The sequence below is a fragment of the Penicillium roqueforti genome (genome assembly GCF_015533775.1).
Source record: "Penicillium roqueforti strain LCP96 04111 chromosome Unknown scaffold_21, whole genome shotgun sequence".
NCBI lineage: Eukaryota > Fungi > Ascomycota > Eurotiomycetes > Eurotiales > Aspergillaceae > Penicillium > Penicillium roqueforti.
The window spans coordinates 283,172-301,473 of record NW_024067585.1 but is presented as its reverse complement, the minus strand read 5'-3'; the positions used below and the strand labels follow the sequence as shown (position 1 = coordinate 301,473).

At 49.2% G+C, this 18,302-nt stretch overlaps 7 protein-coding genes across 7 annotated transcripts; 4 read left to right on the top strand and 3 right to left on the bottom strand.

Annotated features, from left to right (window-relative positions):
* Nucleotides 1-279: 279 nt before the first annotated feature.
* LCP9604111_7192 (FMN-dependent alpha-hydroxy acid dehydrogenase) lies at nucleotides 280-1,926 on the top strand (the record flags this gene model as incomplete). Its single annotated transcript, XM_039075197.1, has 4 exons — nucleotides 280-412; nucleotides 471-976; nucleotides 1,030-1,699; nucleotides 1,754-1,926. 4 exons carry the CDS (start codon nucleotides 280-282, stop codon nucleotides 1,924-1,926), a joined length of 1,482 nt encoding a protein of 493 aa, XP_038926890.1.
* Nucleotides 1,927-3,519: 1,593 nt separating this feature from the next.
* On the top strand, nucleotides 3,520-4,251 carry LCP9604111_7191 (uncharacterized protein; the record flags this gene model as incomplete). Its single annotated transcript, XM_039075196.1, has 2 exons — nucleotides 3,520-3,731; nucleotides 3,819-4,251. 2 exons carry the CDS (start codon nucleotides 3,520-3,522, stop codon nucleotides 4,249-4,251), a joined length of 645 nt encoding a protein of 214 aa, XP_038926889.1.
* Nucleotides 4,252-6,905: 2,654 nt separating this feature from the next.
* LCP9604111_7190 (uncharacterized protein) lies at nucleotides 6,906-8,342 on the top strand (the record flags this gene model as incomplete). The annotated part of the gene is made up of 1 exon (XM_039075195.1): nucleotides 6,906-8,342. One exon carries the CDS (start codon nucleotides 6,906-6,908, stop codon nucleotides 8,340-8,342), a length of 1,437 nt encoding a protein of 478 aa, XP_038926888.1.
* A 921-nt stretch (nucleotides 8,343-9,263) lies between these two features.
* On the bottom strand, nucleotides 9,264-10,694 carry LCP9604111_7189 (uncharacterized protein; the record flags this gene model as incomplete). The annotated part of the gene is made up of 4 exons (XM_039075193.1): nucleotides 9,264-9,310; nucleotides 9,364-10,415; nucleotides 10,474-10,525; nucleotides 10,580-10,694. 4 exons carry the CDS (start codon nucleotides 10,692-10,694, stop codon nucleotides 9,264-9,266), a joined length of 1,266 nt encoding a protein of 421 aa, XP_038926887.1.
* A 906-nt stretch (nucleotides 10,695-11,600) lies between these two features.
* Nucleotides 11,601-13,198, top strand: LCP9604111_7188 (putative acyl-CoA thioester hydrolase; the record flags this gene model as incomplete). The annotated part of the gene is made up of 5 exons (XM_039075192.1): nucleotides 11,601-11,888; nucleotides 11,947-12,011; nucleotides 12,064-12,360; nucleotides 12,410-12,591; nucleotides 12,648-13,198. The coding sequence occupies 5 exons, from the start codon at nucleotides 11,601-11,603 to the stop codon at nucleotides 13,196-13,198; spliced, it is 1,383 nt and encodes a 460-aa protein (XP_038926886.1).
* A 1,133-nt stretch (nucleotides 13,199-14,331) lies between these two features.
* Nucleotides 14,332-16,420, bottom strand: znfA (putative C2H2 finger domain protein; the record flags this gene model as incomplete). The annotated part of the gene is made up of 3 exons (XM_039075191.1): nucleotides 14,332-14,857; nucleotides 14,907-16,010; nucleotides 16,098-16,420. The coding sequence occupies 3 exons, from the start codon at nucleotides 16,418-16,420 to the stop codon at nucleotides 14,332-14,334; spliced, it is 1,953 nt and encodes a 650-aa protein (XP_038926885.1).
* Nucleotides 16,421-16,847: 427 nt separating this feature from the next.
* LCP9604111_7186 (uncharacterized protein) lies at nucleotides 16,848-18,235 on the bottom strand (the record flags this gene model as incomplete). Its single annotated transcript, XM_039075190.1, has 5 exons — nucleotides 16,848-16,885; nucleotides 16,981-17,054; nucleotides 17,106-17,144; nucleotides 17,205-17,281; nucleotides 18,233-18,235. The coding sequence occupies 5 exons, from the start codon at nucleotides 18,233-18,235 to the stop codon at nucleotides 16,848-16,850; spliced, it is 231 nt and encodes a 76-aa protein (XP_038926884.1).
* Nucleotides 18,236-18,302: the final 67 nt, after the last annotated feature.

Below are 18,302 nucleotides of genomic sequence, written 5' to 3'. Positions count from 1 at the left end.
ACAACATACAGCACTACATATAGAAAGTTAGATGCTCGACAGAAAGCTCGGGAGACTTTAGCCCGCGCAGTCCGGGGTAAGTCCGGGGACATTACCGAAGGCCATCCCCGCCCAGGACCCTTGCTGAGTATTTAGCTCGCTGTGGATGGCTGTTTCGAATTGTCTCCACTCATTCAATCTCCTTCACAATTCGACATACAGGACCGGCGTCTTTTAGTATCGCGGTCAATTTCTCCACAGCTGACCTAAGAATACGCACGCTCATACCGCCCGACAGCAATGGCAGACCAAAAACTTCTGTCTGCTCAGCAGATCTCAGAGCACAAAACGCCCGGCGACTGCTGGGTTGTGGTCGACAAACAGGTGTGGGATGTGACCGACTTTTTAGAAGAGCATCCCGGAGGATCTGCAAGTACGTACACCGACAAATGCACGATCTCAGCACGATATCTGATGTACCTCGCGAATAGTCATCCTGAGGCATGCAGGGAGAGATGCAACGAAAGCCTATTCAGAAGTCCATGCACCCAGCGTAATGAAGAACAATCTCCACCCGGAGAAGTTCAAGGGCGTCCTCGATGAATCTACAATTGACGCTGAGTGGGCCAAACCACCACCGGGGCAGAGTGCCAAGGTGATACTAGAAAACGAGAAACCCCCGTTGGAGACACTGATCAACTCGCACGACTTCGAGGTCGTCGCTTCAAAAACCGCCAGCAAGAAGACCTGGGCCTTCTACTCCAGCGCAGCTACAGATCTGATCACACGGGACGCTAATAAATCATGCTTTGACCGCATATGGTTCCGTCCGCGAGTCCTAAGAAATGTCCGTTCAGTAGATGCCCGGACAAATATCCTCGGCGGGAGTTACAAGCTCCCGCTATTCGTGAGTCCGGCAGCAATGGCAAAGCTCATCCACCCGGATGGAGAGTGCGCCATTGCTAGAGCCTGCGCAAGCAAAGGAATCATGCAAGGAGTGAGCTTATATAGGTGTTGCCATTGTCAGTCACTAGCTTACGATCTGGATAGATTTCAAATAACTCATCCTACACCATGGAGGAGCTGCGCACGGCAGCACCCTCGGCCGACTTCTTCTTCCAACTGTACGTCAACCGGGACCGAGCAAAGTCCGCCGCCCTGCTTCGCCAGTGCTCAGCGAATCCAAACATCAAAGCAATTTTCGTTACCGTGGACGCCGCGTGGCCCGGTAAGCGCGAAGCCGACGAGCGCGTCAAGGCTGACGAGAGCTTATCCGTGCCTATGTCGCCGTCGAAAGCGCAGAACGACAAGAAAGGCGGCGGTCTCGGCCGCGTCATGGCTGGGTTCATCGATCCTGGGCTGACATGGGAGGATTTGAAATGGGTGAAGCAGCACACGCACAAGCCGGTGTGTCTGAAAGGCGTGATGTCAGCGGATGACGCGCTTCTCGCCATGAAAGCGGGGCTTGATGGTATCTTGCTCAGCAATCACGGCGGTCGCAACCTGGATACCAGTCCGCCGTCGATTATCACGCTCCTGGAGATCCACAGACGCTGCCCGGAGGTCTTTGATCATATGGAGGTCTATGTGGACAGCGGTATTCGGCGTGGAACTGACATCCTCAAGGCTGTATGTCTGGGCGCAACGGCCGTGGGAATGGGTCGGAGCATGCTCTTTGCTACTAACTATGGCCAGGAGGGAGTGGAGCATCTGATTGACAGTAAGTGATGATTGACATATTGCCTTGATAGTTTGCTGATTCAGGTTTCTTCAGTCATGCAAGATGAGCTGGAGACAGCTATGCGGAACATTGGCATCACATCCCTGGCGGAGGCGGCCCCTGATCTCGTGCACACCGGGGATGTTGACCATCTGGTTCCAGCATCTCGCTCGCACCCTTACGCTCGGGCCATAGCTAAAGGACGGCGACCGGGGTCGAAACTTTGAATATACAAGTCGGATAATCGTATGAGAGATATTGCATTGGGATTGCAGTGTTGACCAATCGCATAGCGCGGTGACGTTAGCCATCTATTTACTTTAGGACATACCATACAGAATATATTTCCTACCTAATTAGACCAGTATATTTGCCTACTTTACTAGTTACTTGACCTATGATCAAAAATCCCCAAATTTCTGACCCTCGGATCTAGGGAGGAAAGGGGAACAATTCATTCCTGCCAAGATTATCGACACTTCCCCAGGCGGGCCCTTACAGCCATCGAATACTTGCCTGCCCCTGGCCATAAAAACATTACAGCACCTCTCCTCCGTACTCCGTAGGGTCTGCTGATCTCACACGATTCCTTTGATCCGGAGGTTCCGGGCATATTAAGCGATTGCGGGGTGAGAAACGCATGAATCTGGAAATTGAAAAAGGACAAACGGACACGTCGCACCATAGACGATCAAGGACATCTGCACGAAATAACTGTTTGTTGCATATTGTACTGCGTAGCACATCGAATCTGTTGCCAAAAGTGTACGTTGTCGTACTTTGTAGATCACTCGGAAGGCGGTCCTAACTCCGAATCTCACACCGCTCCACTCCTCTGCTTCCGTGGTCTTGGAATATTGTTCTTCGAATCCATTCAAGGTCCACTATCAGGTCATGGGATTACTCAACGTTGAGGAGTGGCGATCAACCCCGGTCTTTCCCAGAACTGGAATTGCATTACATTTTGTGGCTTGCGACCAAGGTTTGGTGCAGACTGACTCACCAGTTGGGCGTGGGAGCCACTCACAACTCGGGGATTCCAGAGCAATATGCATAACGGAACCGCTGTGCATGGCATGTATCTCCGGCCGGATACCCTCTCCGCCTTCTTTTCCACTTCTCGTCGAGTGGGGGACTACGTTGGACAATGCAGATGGGTGTTACGATTATGGAGTAGGGAGTGCGTTACCCCGTTCTGCAGGAAGACACCCAATAATGGCCGCTGTCTATGCTGGTGGTTATTTCATTGGATGATCTTCCAGAGACGACGTAATGATCACCAGTTTCACTTTGGGAGGGGAAGATACGATGTTTAGGGAATACATCATTTTCGGGGGGTAAGTGATGTACCAGGTACATCCTGTCACTGCTAGTGCTGGGGTGTAGTCCCGATAGGACTTACGCCGTAGATCTGTGTCTGGGGGATTGGACTCAACAGCCATGGTAGTCCAAGAGGATACATTTGTAGAGGAAAGTCTGAATTATCCACATTCTGTTCGATTTTAAATCAAATCCAACGAATCCAACAAATCCACTATGTTGTACTCCATATCTTTTCTCCAGTGTTGACGTGCTATACTTTTTCTGGCTGACACTATCGATAACGGTCCAGACCGCCAAGAAGTGGCCTCATAGCTCTCCCCAACCATTCCCCGGGCTCTATAAAGCTCCCATCCGGTTCCTAGTTATACTCTGCTCCCTCACTTCTCACTCCCCCTTTTCCACTTTCCCTCTATACCTGGCGACCTCTGCCTTTACCAAGCATCCCAACATAGCTCTATCTCAGACAGCTATAGCTCTATACATTCTATACCATCACAATGATTGCTCCCCGTTCATCTTCTCTCCGCGCTGTCCGCGCTCTTTCTCAACAGCCCGTGGCATCTGCTGCTCGCCGTAGCCTTCACATCACCGGAGTCCAGGCCGCTCAACCCGTCAACCCCGGCGAGAAGGCCCTCTCCAACCATGATGTCCTCCAATCCCGCGCCTTCAGCATCGCCATGCGCCGAATCAACGGCAATGCATTCTCAGAGTATGTCCCACACATTCCATTCTATACATCCATCCTTACCTCCAATCCAACCCCTCAAAAAAGAAACCCAAAACTAACACACTCTAGCCCTTCTTCCCGCCAATTCAACACCTCCCGCGCCTCAAAAGCCACACACGACAACTCAACCGTCGACTTCGTCTACATGCCCAGCATGGCAGAGCTCGATGCCGCCCCTCTGCAGCGCCCCATCCAAGTCCCGGTCCTTTCCGGGCCCTCCACAAGGCTCCAAACGCCTAGCCCCCCATCCATGAAGCCCCAGATCTACACCGTGTCCGGCGGCGCCGGCCCCGACGTCCAGGCCAGCGCGATGAGCGAGGTCGTCGATAACCACGCCGTCGACTTTGACCCGTTCTCGCTGACCGAGGCCGTCGGCCGCTCGCGTGCCGGTGAGGAGCTCCAGCGCAAAGAAAATGGTACTTCTGAGCCCGGTGTCATACGTGAGCTTTGGGCTGGCTTCGTTGATGATGTTCTGGGGCCCAAGCAGAGTGTCAGGAAGTAGATTCTGCCTCTTTGGTCTATTCTTGTTGTTTTCGGTCCTGTTGACGGGATGAGACAATTCTTGTGATGCTTGATACATAGTTCACGCTATGTCTTTTTCATGTTTGGGTTCGTCGGACTGTTTTGAGATACTAGCGTTTTGATGTATTATCTTTCCCATGTGGACGTCTTCATGATGTCAGCCGATCATGGCTTTTTGTTTTCTTTTTCATCTTATTCCACAGCTGTGTCGAGTTGTGTCAGTCAATTGAACATTACTATCTACATCTTCGAAATAAGTCATACCCTACTAAATACTTAGATACAGCAAATAGATAGGTACAAAGCGAGAGCAATTCAAACACAATCACATTCATCCACATACCTTTCCAATCTACAAATTACCAAATTACCACAATCCATTGCCACAATGACCCAATACCCTCACTCGCGGAATAAACCCGAAAAAAACACCTTCTCCGCTGTGCCGAGGCAGTAAATCCAATAGTACCCACCATGATCTACGGAGTACAACAAGTGAAGATCCAGTTCCCCGGGCATCTCTCCTCCGCCGTTAATCAAAAAAACACCGTTGACCCGAGGTCAGCAGACCAGCCGCGGAGCTCCAGACGTGAGTCATCGGATGACACTGCGGTCTAACTACATACTCCGTAGTTATCGGACGCATGTGTGCCTGCCGAGATGGGTGTCCAATAACCCTAAAAATTACAGTTAAGCCCGGATGCCGATAACTGTCCCTATCCACCGCCGGAACAATGGCGTCCGCACGTTCGCGCTCAGACGGACCGGCGCTAGTACTAGTTATGTAGACTAGTAGTAAGGATACCGAATCGAATCAGCCCACTTTTTCTTTTCTTGCCGTGTGTCTATCGGCACCGCGGTAATATATTCGCGGTTCCGAGGTATGTTTTTTTGCCGTGCAATTTCCTGGTGCCGCTGAGTCGGTGGGACGGATGGGATGGGGCTTGGATGTCGTGGGGAAGGGAGAGGTCCCGCTCGGGCTATTTCGGGGTGAGCTGGGGTGATTATCTGATTGTTTTATCAATCTTTTTTGGGGATTTGGGGATTTGGGGGTTTGTTGGATGTTGCGTCATTGGAGTTTTTTTTCTTCCTTTTGTTGTTTTAGTTGAGGCCGGATGTGGCTGGTGCTTTGTGGTTGTTTGGGCCGTAGTTAAGGGGTTGTGGCTGATCTACGGGTGCTGTGTCTTTGTTAGGATGATTTTATCTACTTCGAGATAGCCCTAAAGATCCTTGGGCATGAAGTGTGCTTCCTTGGGTCTTTGGTTCTTCGGGCATAATTGGGTACTATTTACCAGGCAGTTCCCCTCTCCATAGCTAGGCCCATTTAGCCGACCTAAATCTATACAGTAACTATTCGCTCATTCCAAATGTCAATTCCGATGGAGCAATAGCAAAAGTCGTGACTCCTGTATGAAATCGAGATATTGCCACCAATGTCCAACTTTTGTATGCTTATACCGAGATACGAATAGTAACATGTCGCACAGTGTCACTATGGTAGGCAGTAGTTTTATAAAATTTGTACTCGTATAACATCTGCTCTAACTTATTATCTAGCGATATATGGTATACAAATTATTAGTTTTCAGATAGCTGGCTTTGTTTCATGATATACGGAGTACGCACAGCTTGTGACACAGCGGTGGAACTCCTGGATGTGTTCGATTGATCTGTCTCCACAGTTAGCTCACGATCTACATGTTCGATCCGTTTTAGGTCTTCTACTGATCTACCTACTTCAGGCAATTGGATCAGGTCGAAATGCCCAAAATCCGTACTGGAATTTAAACTTGAATCAATTTGAATAGTTCAGCGAACAGTGACTTGCGGTATGTACTAGCTGCAAAAAAAAGTGGTCCCTGTCAGGGTTATCAGGGTCAGACGTTCTCGACCCGAGTGGAGGCGTAAATCCTGCGAGTCTAGACCTTACGTTGTAATGGTGTCTGGGCATTGGGCAATATATCGTCGCATCGCATTCTGCGGATTGAGATTTTACTGCTTCCATTTTTGTTCGCTCTATCTCATCTTTACATTGTATGTGTTCCCACGAAAAACTTCAACGTTTGCTGTTCAACTTCATGTAAAGTACATATGGAGTAGTTTCCATTACTTTGTGACCATTGATACATTCCCTCCCCAGATTCTCTAAAGTATCCATAGTCTACGGTATAAAAATAGTCCAAGGATTAAGATTCAAGATCAAATATTGACTCGTTCAGTTCCTTCTATAGGACATTGAGTTTGGGCTCCACTAGCTTCATTTAATCGGCCGATCAGTACTAAAACGAGCCTTAGAAGGTGGAAACTATTCCTCTTACGGCTTAGAGCCTGGCCAACTTCTTGTCAGGGGTTTTTTCAACGGTGGAGACAATGTCCGCCACCTCCCATCTTTCACATTTCGAGTCTCTCGAACTTCCTCGCCTTTACAATTCATTTTATAATTCATACCTTCTTTTCTAGCCTTTCTTTTCAATTTTAGTCTGTCACTTAGTTCATTCATTCAGCTGCTCGGTTCAATTCCTCGGCTCACCAGGAAACAGCGGTTATATTGCATGAAGAGACATACAATTGAATCCGGCTTCGGTCTATCAAATGCGGGCTTCTCTATATTCTGCCTAAACTCCCCTAGGGACCATGCATCTTTCATCATGTCTGGTCTTCATTGCCGGCATATCAGGCGTCCACGCCTTCTATCCATGGGAATTGGGAATGAAACTCTCCACGGAAACTACAGTCGAACGTCGCTTCGTTCCATGGACCTTGATTGATGCCAAATCTGACGATGAGAGTACCGACGCAGCCGACACGAAACCTTTCACCATTGACCTAAAGAAAATGCCCGTTCGCCGCGACGATACCTATAAGATCGTCGAGTCCCATACGCCGTCATTGGCAAACAGCGCCCCGTTAAACCAGGACGGAACGGATTATTCATACTTCTCTCCCGTCCTCGTAGGTTCCCAAAAGCAAGAAATGTGGATGGCAATCGACACCGGAGCACCCAATACCTGGGTCTTCGACTCGGAATGCACGGAGCCTGTCTGCACAAGCCATCACACTTTCAACCAGTCAGCATCCACCAGCTACACCACCGCCGGTTCGACTTTCACCCTCGCCTACGGCAGTGGCACGGTCACCGGAAAGATTGGGAAAGACGCAATCTCCCTTGCAGGGCTCGAAGTCGAGCAAACCTTCGGTCAAGCCGACAATGCCTCGGAAGCTTTTCAGAGTTATCCATTCGACGGGATCCTGGGCCTGGGTCGCTCGGGTACAGTAGGGTGGAGTTTGCCATCTTTCATGGATCTTGTTGCGGAGAAAAAGCTCATCAAATCAAACTTGGTTGGGTTCAGTCTCTCTCGCTCGGCAGACAATGCGAAGGATGGGGAAATCAACTTTGGTGCGGTCGATACGACCAAATTCGATGGTACCATTTCCTATACTGCCACCAATGAGAAAATCTGGAGCATCCCCGTGGATGATGCTTATGTGAATGGAAAGAGTTGCAACTTCACCGGAAAATCCGCTACCATCGACACCGGCACTACCTACCTCCTGATCCCTCCGAAAGATGCCAAAGTCCTGTTTTCTCTCGTCCCCGGTTCATCCCAACAGTCTTCCAACTCGAACAACTACTTGATCCCCTGTAACTCGACTGCTACTATCGAGTTCGAGTTCTCTGGTGTCAAATACAGCGTCTCGCCTAAGGACTATGTCGGAAATACCGAGTCGACCGGTTCAGATTACTGCATTTCGACCATTGTCGGCTATGCATCAAACGGTGCAAACTGGCTCGTCGGCGATGTCTTTTTGAAAAACGTCTACACCGTGTTTGATTTCGACAATGGAAAGATCGGATTCGGCGCGCTTTCGAAGTCAAACTCCTCATCCTCCTCATCCGTGGGCAATGGAACATTCACTGCATCGGCGTCCAATGGCACCGCTGCGTCTGCCGCTAATGCTACATCGACCTCCTCTACAATGGCCACAGTCTCCGGCGGCTCTGCATCCCACCTCGTCCGCGGCATTAGCTGGTCTATGCTGACGGTCATGCTCGGCGCATTTGCTATTTGAACTGCATTTTAGCCTATTTTCCCTTCCCGGCATTTTTTTCTGATTTGGCGACAATCATTTCTGCCTTTGTATTACTATTTCTGTACACTCATTTGTCGCCCACGTCTTTTCTGTGCATATTGTCAATCATTGTACACTCACATCATGTCACTTCTGTTGATACACCGGGTCTACATATTTAGCCCACTCATCTAGCATACGTTTGCGGCACTTTGTCTATTCGGCTTTTCTCGGCTGCATATATCACTCTTTTGTGTTGCACATTCATGTATCCTTCGTTTGAACTGGACATGGCTTGCTATTATTTTCATTTACATAGACAAAAGTCTACATTATTGGCAAGGCGCCAAAATCCCTCATGGACAGTTTCCAGTTGTAATGTCTAGTCGATGCACCTTCCTTGGAAGTGCTCTATGCAAACAATGTAAACAAAGAAGGCAAACAAAGAAGGCACAATGCATGTGACATTGACATTGACTGGAAGGAGCGAGGGACCTGTCGCACTTGAGGAAGGCACGTGGGTTGGGGGTATAAAAGGACCCTTCCCCCCATTTCTCTTCTCCTCTTCTTCTTCTTCTTCTCTCCCCATCTCTCTGGCCACCATCTCACCGTAGCCCCCACGAGACAGTGTCGGCAGAGGGTGCCGTAGCACATGCTGCTTCACCTACCACAGGGATCATAACATTACCATATGCATGAGGTCCATGTAGGTCTGCATCAGATAACAAACCAGTCTTTCTCGTGGACGTTCCTGAAGTCGTGGCTCTCATAGCCACTTGACGAGTCCTACGGAATACATGAGGGGTGTAAAACTCCGTAGCCGAGGACTTGTAGATTGAGTATAGACTAAAGTAACAAGCTGTCCCTATACCAGCTATGCTATGGACAATTTAATCAGGATCCCGCCTGGTCTGTCTCCATTCACAAAGTCTTCTCTGGGATGAGCGTGTAGTTCTTCGGATCCGACTCTGCATCTCCTAATCAGCATTCACTCTTACACCGCAGCAAAGACAAGACTCACCAAGAATATCTAGGTTGAAATCCTGAACCCCGTTGTACCCAGCAACACCCATCAAAATATCCAAATCCGCCAGCAACGACTTCATAACATGTCTGACCCCATCCTCACCCTGAATACTCAACCCCCAAACCCAAAGCCGTCCAATAAACACAAACCGCGCCCCCAACGCCAACGCCTTGACAACATCACTCGCGCCCCTAACCCCAGAATCAAACATAACATAAATCCTATCCCCAACAGCCTGAGCAATCTTCTCAAGCGCATCAAGGCTAGCAACAGCCCCATCAACCTGCCTCCCAGCATGGTTACTCACGATAATCCCATCAACCCCAAGTTCCACACACCCCCTCGCATCAGCAACCGACTGAATGCCCTTAATCACAAACGGCCGCCCCCCACTAATCTCCTTCCAAGTCTTCATCAACCAAGGGATCTTCTCCCACGACCAAGCCTGCCCATGCCAAACCGAATCAATCCACTTCGTCGACGCCTCGACAATATCGACATCGGGATCAATCCCGTCCGCAAGACACCTGCTCCGGAACACTGGGTCCGTAAGTCCCAAGTCCGCGCCGAACCCGCGGTAGAATGCATAGTTGGACGTCGCGACGTCGTCGTGTCGCCATCCGAGCTGCCACGTATCCGTCGTGAGAATCAGCGCGTCGAAGCCGTTTTCCCATGCCCGTGTGAGCAGAGATACGGTTAGCTCGTCGTCGTGCGGCATGTACAGTTGGTAAAACCGGGTGCCTGTTGGCCCGTTGGCTGCGGCGACTTTCTCGATCGAGGTGCTGCCTGCTGTGGATAGGCAGTAGGGGAGGTTGAGCTCTTTGGCGACTTTGGCGACTGCTGCTTCGCCGGTTGGGTGGTAGATCTTGTTGATTCCGATCGGGGCGAAGCCAATTGGTGCGGAGACGTTGTGGTCGAAGATTGTTGTTCTTGTTGACCGGTTGTTTGTGTCGATTAATTGGTTCGGGATTAGTCGGTGGCGGTAGAAGGCTTGTCGGTTTACGAGGTGCGTGTTTGACATCCCGGCGTTTGAGGAGGCATAGTACCTGTTGCTTCTTGTCAGCTTATGGATCTTGAGCTCGTGTGATGGGGAGGTATATATACCAGCCGCCCTCGGTCAGCTTCTCTTTGGCTCTTTCTTCCAGTTTCCGGGGGTCTGTAAAAGAGTTAGGGTTTCTGTAGGTTTGGAGAGATCATATTGAAAACATACCAGTGTTGAAAAGTGGTGTCGTTCCTTCTCTCTGTTTCATGAAGTTCTCTCGCTGGTAGAGACCCCATTGAGGTGTGTTGCGCTCTTTGATATGCGGGTTTGTTGGGTCACTCATGTTGGAAATAGATGTTGTTGTTTTTATTCCAGGTTCTTCAAGTCAATGTCAATTCGAATAGATGCAAAAAAAGAGTTAATCGCCTTGAAGTGAGTGTTATAAACCAATATCAGATTGATGACTTCATTTTGACGTTATTTGGCCATCGGAAAGTTTGGTTCTATATGTAAGCTTAAATGAACTCCAAGATACAATCATCGTACGATATACCCTCCGCATTTTAATGAAATGAAAAAGGAGTTGTGGATGAGTGTATTCAGTTTTGCATGATACAGAACAACCTTCTTCCGAACTGCAAGACTGCTAAGAACCCTTACAGATACACATGGCAACCGGGAGTTGTTTTAGCCGACAGCTTGAATGGAGCAATAATCGAGTCCCTAGATTGTGATTCTTTAGTCTTAGATTTTTGTATTCCATTTCAGGTGCTTCGAGGTGTCACTTTCAGCTGCAAACATCTACAGAACAATATAAAAACCCGGGGTCCCAATCGGAAGTGATGACATCGTTTCTCTTATCCGGGCCGAAAATCACCGGAGCCGGTAAATAATCTCACGGCGCGCTGCAGTGACCATGAGATACGTAATTTATAGACTCATGAGCTATCACTTCAGCTCGTTAGAATATGTAGGTTTCAGTATATTTGCCAGGAAATTTAGTCCACAGAACTAACTGCCATTCAAATCAGCAAAACAATCAAGTAAATTGCCAGTAAATTCACTGTAAAAGTCCAGCGACCAGGGCGGTAACGTTCTGCCAACCTACCATGTGATTAAATCTGTCCTGGTCACTGGAGACATCCGTAACGTCAGAGCCTCGGGACATCGTCATTTTTGAGTACGGAGTACAATCGACCGATATCTACATCCTTATCTAATTTTTAATCCCCCTTCTTTCGACATCAAAATGTTCGGCCTCAGTAGAAGATCAGCGCTCGCTCGCTCAAAATCCTTGGCTGCGCTGCCCGCGCGAGCTGCAGTCGCAGCTCAGCCATCCTGCATCAACACCCAGGATTTTCACTCCACGCCGTCGCAGGCAGCGGCCCGGCCAACATGGATGCCCATGCGCGTCAAGACTCCGTGGATCGACGCGTTGACACAAATGCGCGAGGCTCAGAAGCCTGGCCCGCATGAGGATGAGAGCATTAAGCGTGATGTCACGCCGAAGAAGATGTCGGATAGCTATTACAGTGCTGTGCGTATGAAATTTTTATATCGTGGGGTTGGAACCGTTGGTATTGACTGGTTGGTAGATTCTGCCTTTGGCGCAAGACAAATGGCTTTTGGATTCTTATCTCAATTCCTCTGGGCATATTCGGTGCGTATTTGATAGCCACATATCAAAGGGGCATTTGACTGATTGCGATTAGATTGGGCTCGCTTCTGATGGACCTCGATGCCCTAGCTGGCATCGTTGCTTACCGTCACACAGGTGACGGTGTATCCACTGTCACTGCGGCGTGTGACCGGATCACCATTGAGAATCCGCTGATGGAAATTTGTGACCTTGAGCTCAGCGGCCAATGTACCTATGCGACAGGTCGCTCCAGTCTGGAAATCTCCCTTCAGGTCAATAAGGCCCGCCCGGAAGGACAGCCGGCGAAACCTGAAGATGTCTTGATCACTTGTGCTTTCACGATGGTCTCTCTGGATCCTGCTACCAAGAAGTATGTTCTCCTCTTATGGCGTGATACACACAAACTAACAGCCAACTAGGCCTGTCTCAATAGCTCCTCTCATCATTGAAACTGAAGAGGAAAAACGCCTCTTCCAAAAGGGCGAGGCGAATTACCAGGCCAAGAAGGCCCGTCGCACACGCAGCCTCTTGGAGAAAGCACCTGACGAGGAAGAGAGTAACCTGATCCACTCAATGTGGACAAAGGAGATGTCCTACTTAAGTAAGCGCTTTTCACCCACTACATTACCCATTATGCAAAAATACTAACCTCCCCAGACCCCCAAAGCACAGTTACCCGCCCCGCAAACCAGGTATTCATGGGCGAGACCGTCCTCAAATCCGCCATGATCATGCAACCCCAATATCGCAACCGCCACAACTTCATGATCTTCGGCGGCTTCCTACTAAAACAGACCTTCGAGCTGGCCTTCTGCTGCGCCGCGTCCTTCGCACACGCGCGACCAAACTTCGTCGCCCTCGACCCCAGCACCTTCGAGAACCCCGTTCCCGTAGGCAGCGTGCTGTACCTACGCGCCACGGTTGCGTACACGGAGCCCGAGGAGCGCGAGGGTGATAGCACCAAGTACACCAAGGTGCAGGTGCGCGTTGACTCCAAGGTGCGGGATGTCGAGCACGGCACGAAGAAGTCCACGGGCATGTTTAACTATACTTTCCTTGTGGAGAAGGATGTGCATGTTATGCCGAAGGGGTATGGCGAGTTTATGGTTTGGACTGATGCCCGGCGTCGGGCGCAGATGGCTGCTGCTATTGATCCTCAGCATAAGTTGAGTGCGCTGCGGAGTATTAAGGACAGTGTTACTGAGTAGGTGGAGATTGGTTGGGGGTTTTTTTTTTCCTTCTGGGTTGGGCCAGGCTGTTTTTTCTATTAGATTTAGATGGGTTCAAGAGTCTTGTGTTTGAATAATTGTGCTTTTACTTTGTTCTCTAGTGGAACATTACCTACTTACTCACTAGGTGTATCTGTATATCAAAATGAGGATTTACATTTAATACTGAAAAGTCTACTTACCAGCGAATCCTGGAAAGAACCAAAATAACTAGAGAAAAAGGCATAAAGCCACATATTTCGTTCAGGCTACCATGCAAAAGAAAAAGAATATATATACAACGCCCCTCCATTCGCCTCACAGTTCCATCCATCCAAAGTATGTATAAAACAGGCGGGGGAATATATATAAGAGCCTAGAAGAACAGCAAAAACCAGAATAGACACAAACCGAACGCAGGTATTCCATCCAGTATTCCATTCATCCTTGTATTCCAGTCCACCCAGTCGAGGAACCAACCAAGAAACCGACTCCAATTTTTAAAAAAAATGAGATGAGATGAGAATGAGAAAGGAAAATCCTCCCCATTGCAATGCAATGCAACCGGGGTATACACAGAGGTTTTTATTGATCCTGAAAAAAAGATCCCAGTCCCGACTATAAACTCCCTTCGCCCTCCCTCCCCCCTTTCTCTTTCCGTGGAAAAGGAAATGTTTCAAAAATGTTCGTTTCAGGTCGTGAGTTCAGGCTTGTTTTTGGCCTTGTGTGGGTTTTTTTTAAGTGTCTTGTCTCACTTTGCCTTTTCTAGAATGAATATGAGAGGCTTTTGTTTTTGTTGTTTTTGTTTGTGAGATGAGAATGTCCCCGGTGTGATGAGAGTGAGATTGTTGTTGATTGATGTTGAGGTGATGCTGTCTTTTTATGAACAGGTATGTGGTGGAGATTCAGAATTCTAGTTTAATACCCATGATTGCAAATACAATGCAAATGAGTTTAGTCTCGATATCCAAAAAGAGTAGACGATGCCACGAGGGTGGACTATCATCTAACTGCAGAGTATGAACTGGCAAATGTGATTAACAGCACAGAGCCGTTTGCGGGAAACCGTCTTGTAGCCGGATGCCACAAGGAAGAGCAAATCCGCGATCAAGGGAGACACGACTTATTGATTGTCATTGCTCACTAATAACTTCCGAGATGGCATTGGTCGTCAATGACCCAGTCTGGGGGCCAGAAGCAGCTTTATCCTTTGGTCCCCGAGGCTCGCGAGGCTCCGGCGGCTGCTCTTCTTTCATGCAAGCATTTTCCAAGATGTTAGTCCACTTTCCACTCGTGCCAGCATGGCTATGCTTCAGATGCTGTCGGAAGTGGTCTGCGCGGAAGAATTTCTTCGCGTTGTTGCACTCGCCGAATTTGTGCACGGTGGTCAGGTGCTCGAATCGTTGGTCCCAGTCTGCCTGTGGGAAATTGGGGAATTCCTCCCCGCAGTAGCCGCAGGTGTCACGCGCAGCCCCGGCACTGGTCTGGCAGGCCTGTGCGCCTGAGGGGTGGAATGCTGCTTGGAAAGTCACGAGCGCGGCGCACGACCATGAATGGCGTCGGAGGTGGAGGGAGTTTTGGTGTCGCTCGGCTTCGTTTTTGTTCTTGAAGCGGTGGTTGCAGTAGGCGCATGCGTACTGTTTCTCCATCTCGTGTGCACTGTCTAAATTAGTATGGATCATAAATGAAGACGTCTCGGTCAACTTACCGCAGGCCATCTGGGCTGTCGAATTTCTTGGGTTTCTTTGGACAGCAATCGCAGATGAAAAGCCCGCCGATCTTCGGCGTGGCTGGCTTTGGCAAACTCATAATAGTCGGGACAGACATCTTTCCAGTGGAATCCGTCGCAGGCGGTTCTAACGACGCAGGCCCTGGGAATCTTGGAAGGGTAGCGTGAGATAGCGCCGCAGGAGGACTGGGGTTGAGGATTGATTTCTCGTGGAAAGTATCGAGGTCGGAGCTTGGTGAAAAACCACCTGGAGACGGCCGATCGTACGGAGAAAGGCTGGTCATACTGCTACCTCCAATAGACAACGTAGACGAATACGAGCCCGAGGTCCGGATGCTCAAGGACGAGCCGGTTGAGAGGGTTCGTTGACTCGCGGGATAGTTGGGGTTGACCGATAGTGTGTTAGTGAACGGATGACCACTGAGTCTTCGCTGAGACAAGTCTCCGTTACTCGTCGCGATGTGCAAGGTATGTCTATCGTCGCTTATCGGCTCACGTGGAGGTGAGGATGCCCGTCGTTTCATGCCCTGTCTAGAATCCGGATACGGCGGTGTGGGCTCTCGAAGAATGAATTGTCGTGGGGGTGCCGGCTCATCGGCCGAAAACTCTCCCTCGATATCTGAAAAAACGCCCTGGTCATAGCTTCCACGGTTCGATCGGCTCGGTAGACTGATGCTATCTTCTCGCTGGGGCGTTGTTCCACGATAGCGGCGTCGGAAAGATCCTTGGTCGTAATCCAGTGCTGATGGTGCATTGCTCTCCACGCTTGGGCTTCGGCCTTCGACATACTCTCTCCAGTTGACATTTGTCCTTGGGGAAACGCCCGCAGACTGAGGGCTATTGTGCCATTTCACATCCAGCGTTGACCCTTCTGAAGGCCCGGGTGATGGCAGATTGCTTGGGCTTCGTAAAGGAACTGTAAGTGCAGAGAGCGAATTTCGGCTGTCTCCAAGACTGATAGATCCCCCGGGGGACGGAGGTTTTGCTATTTGAGGCTTTCCAATTTTGGATAATAGATGTTGATCGTAGGCATTTGATGAGTCTTTGACACTACGCAGTGAAAATTCGCGCTCGCCACTCAAACTATCAATGTGTTAGCAATCAGATATAGAAAAGCGCGGTACTGCGAAACCAAGTTGTTCGCACTCCTCGCGCATTAAGTGCGCTTACACTGGACCTGTCGGATTCGGGATGATCGACATGGAATTTGGAAATCCGTCTGTAGCTGACGGCGGTGGCTGGATCTGGATCTGAGTTTCAGGACTCCGCGAGAGTGGAGCTCCCTGCCTCCCCTCTAACTCGTCTATCTGCATTGGATCACCCTGTGAGGCGGTTACCGGCCGTCGATGACCTCCGAACAGACTTGAGCCCGGGTTGATAGACGGTAGAGAAGTCGGAGTTTGAGAATTTGCGTACTGCCAGCCGGGGTCATGGCCCATCTCCAAAGCGGGGATTCTGGATGGGGGCGGAAGTGGCGGAGGCGCAGGTTTCATAGTAGCTCTATTTCGTGGGGCTATAGGTAACGGGCCGTGAGATGATACGGTCAGCTCGGGCATAGCGTATTGGGATCTTTCGGAATGGCGTCTGTGCTGTCTGAAATCATAGAAGCTCGACTGAGAAAATCGAAGGTCCATTCTAGACGCAGAACATAGAGCCGGAATCGAGATCAAGATGGGCACGCATCCAGCTGAGAAACCCAGTAAAGCAGAAGAGTCGAGCTTGATATAAATCGGAACAAGCAGGTCGAATCAAGATCTCAATTATCCCAGCAATAACCCAATCCAGTTGAGTGCAAATGTCGGTCGTGAAACCAGTTCAGATTGTTAAGCGGGCCGTTCACCAGCCTCACACTCCGAGAAGGAGTTTCTCAGAAGGTCCAGCTTCTGCCTACTTGAGTCGAAGAGTAGTTATAGGACAATGTTAGAGGACTTCATGCAGGTGATAAAAGTCTTGTGAGTCTATTTTGAGCGTCAGATGATTTGAAAGTGGGCTTGACGTGATAATAAAAGACCGGGGTAGGAAAGTAGGAAGAATAGGGCTGAAGAAGACCTACCTCGGGACCCTTGTTCGGCGATTCGCCTCATAAGATGAAACGTTTTCCCGCAAGTGACACACGGAGAACCGGGTCTGTGTCCCATAGAAATTGGCCACACTGTAACTCAATGGGGAGATGCACACATGTTTAATGGGGAATAGAAAAGAATAGCACAGCTAGAACTAGGGCATGTTAGAATGGTGCCATGGAGCCCCGGTATTTGAGTATAAAGAAATACACACACTCTAAGTATGGCAACCCCACTAGCTGAAGCCCAAATAAATAAAAGGGCAAAAGGAAAGGCCGGCTGGCGCTGGAGCTGAAGATCAAAACCAAAGGTCAAATCAAAAAGAGAAAAGGTGAGAATTGAAATGCGCCCAGATCGTATCGGGTAGGAATTCGGGCGGTGCAAGCGATTGGATCCAATTCAGGCAAAGAGAGGGGGGCAAGTTGAGGTGATCTCATCCTCAAGGGAGAAGGGAAAAATGAAGATTTGAAGGTTTCAACTAATCAAAGACGAAGAGGCGAAAAAGAAAAGAAAAAAGAAAAAGAAAAAGAATCGAAACATCCCAAGCCAGGCCAGGCAGGCCAGGCAGGGCCAGGGCTGCCCTTTGGGTGACGTGGAAAGGGCGTATATGTATGTATCGAGGATATATGGGTCATGGCTGTTACATACCATTACGGACGTTGTGTATTTTCCAATGGATTGCTTCTACGGGGTATAGATGGTAGTTATGGGTATTCAGGTCGAATTAAACATTAGATTATTGACAATTATCTCATTGGATCTTGCGTGGGAAGCCACGTTGGAATGACAACAGTTCTTAGGGCACAAGGCTTAGCGTTAACACATGTAATTTTGCTTTACGTATGTTGTAGATATCCGATACACTTCTATAGCTCCAATATATGGTCCAGTCCATAACCGGGAATCAATAGACTGGCCCAGAAGTTCCAAGTTCCAACAGTTCCTGCTGATCTATGTGACGCACTATCCTACCCCATATGGAGTCTTCACATTATTTGACGGGATCATGGAAGCCAACCAGAACATTGCCGAATGGCCGTGCGGATAGGTGGGGGTTTCTCGTATATTGGACGCCTCGCAATGCGACCCAGCGGATGATGTATATAACGTTCTTTAATCTCACCTTCTACCAAGTCTCATGCCAAAAAACACAAAATTTGTATTTTATTAGCCCTACGCCAAGGTGAAAGGTCCTTCGGTGAGACCAACCCAGCCCCGACAACGACAGAAACACCTAGGAACCATGGTTTATGCTTTTCTAGAATCGAAACTTGTTCATAGAGAGGGGTACCGCAATCCCGCCGAGTCCTTG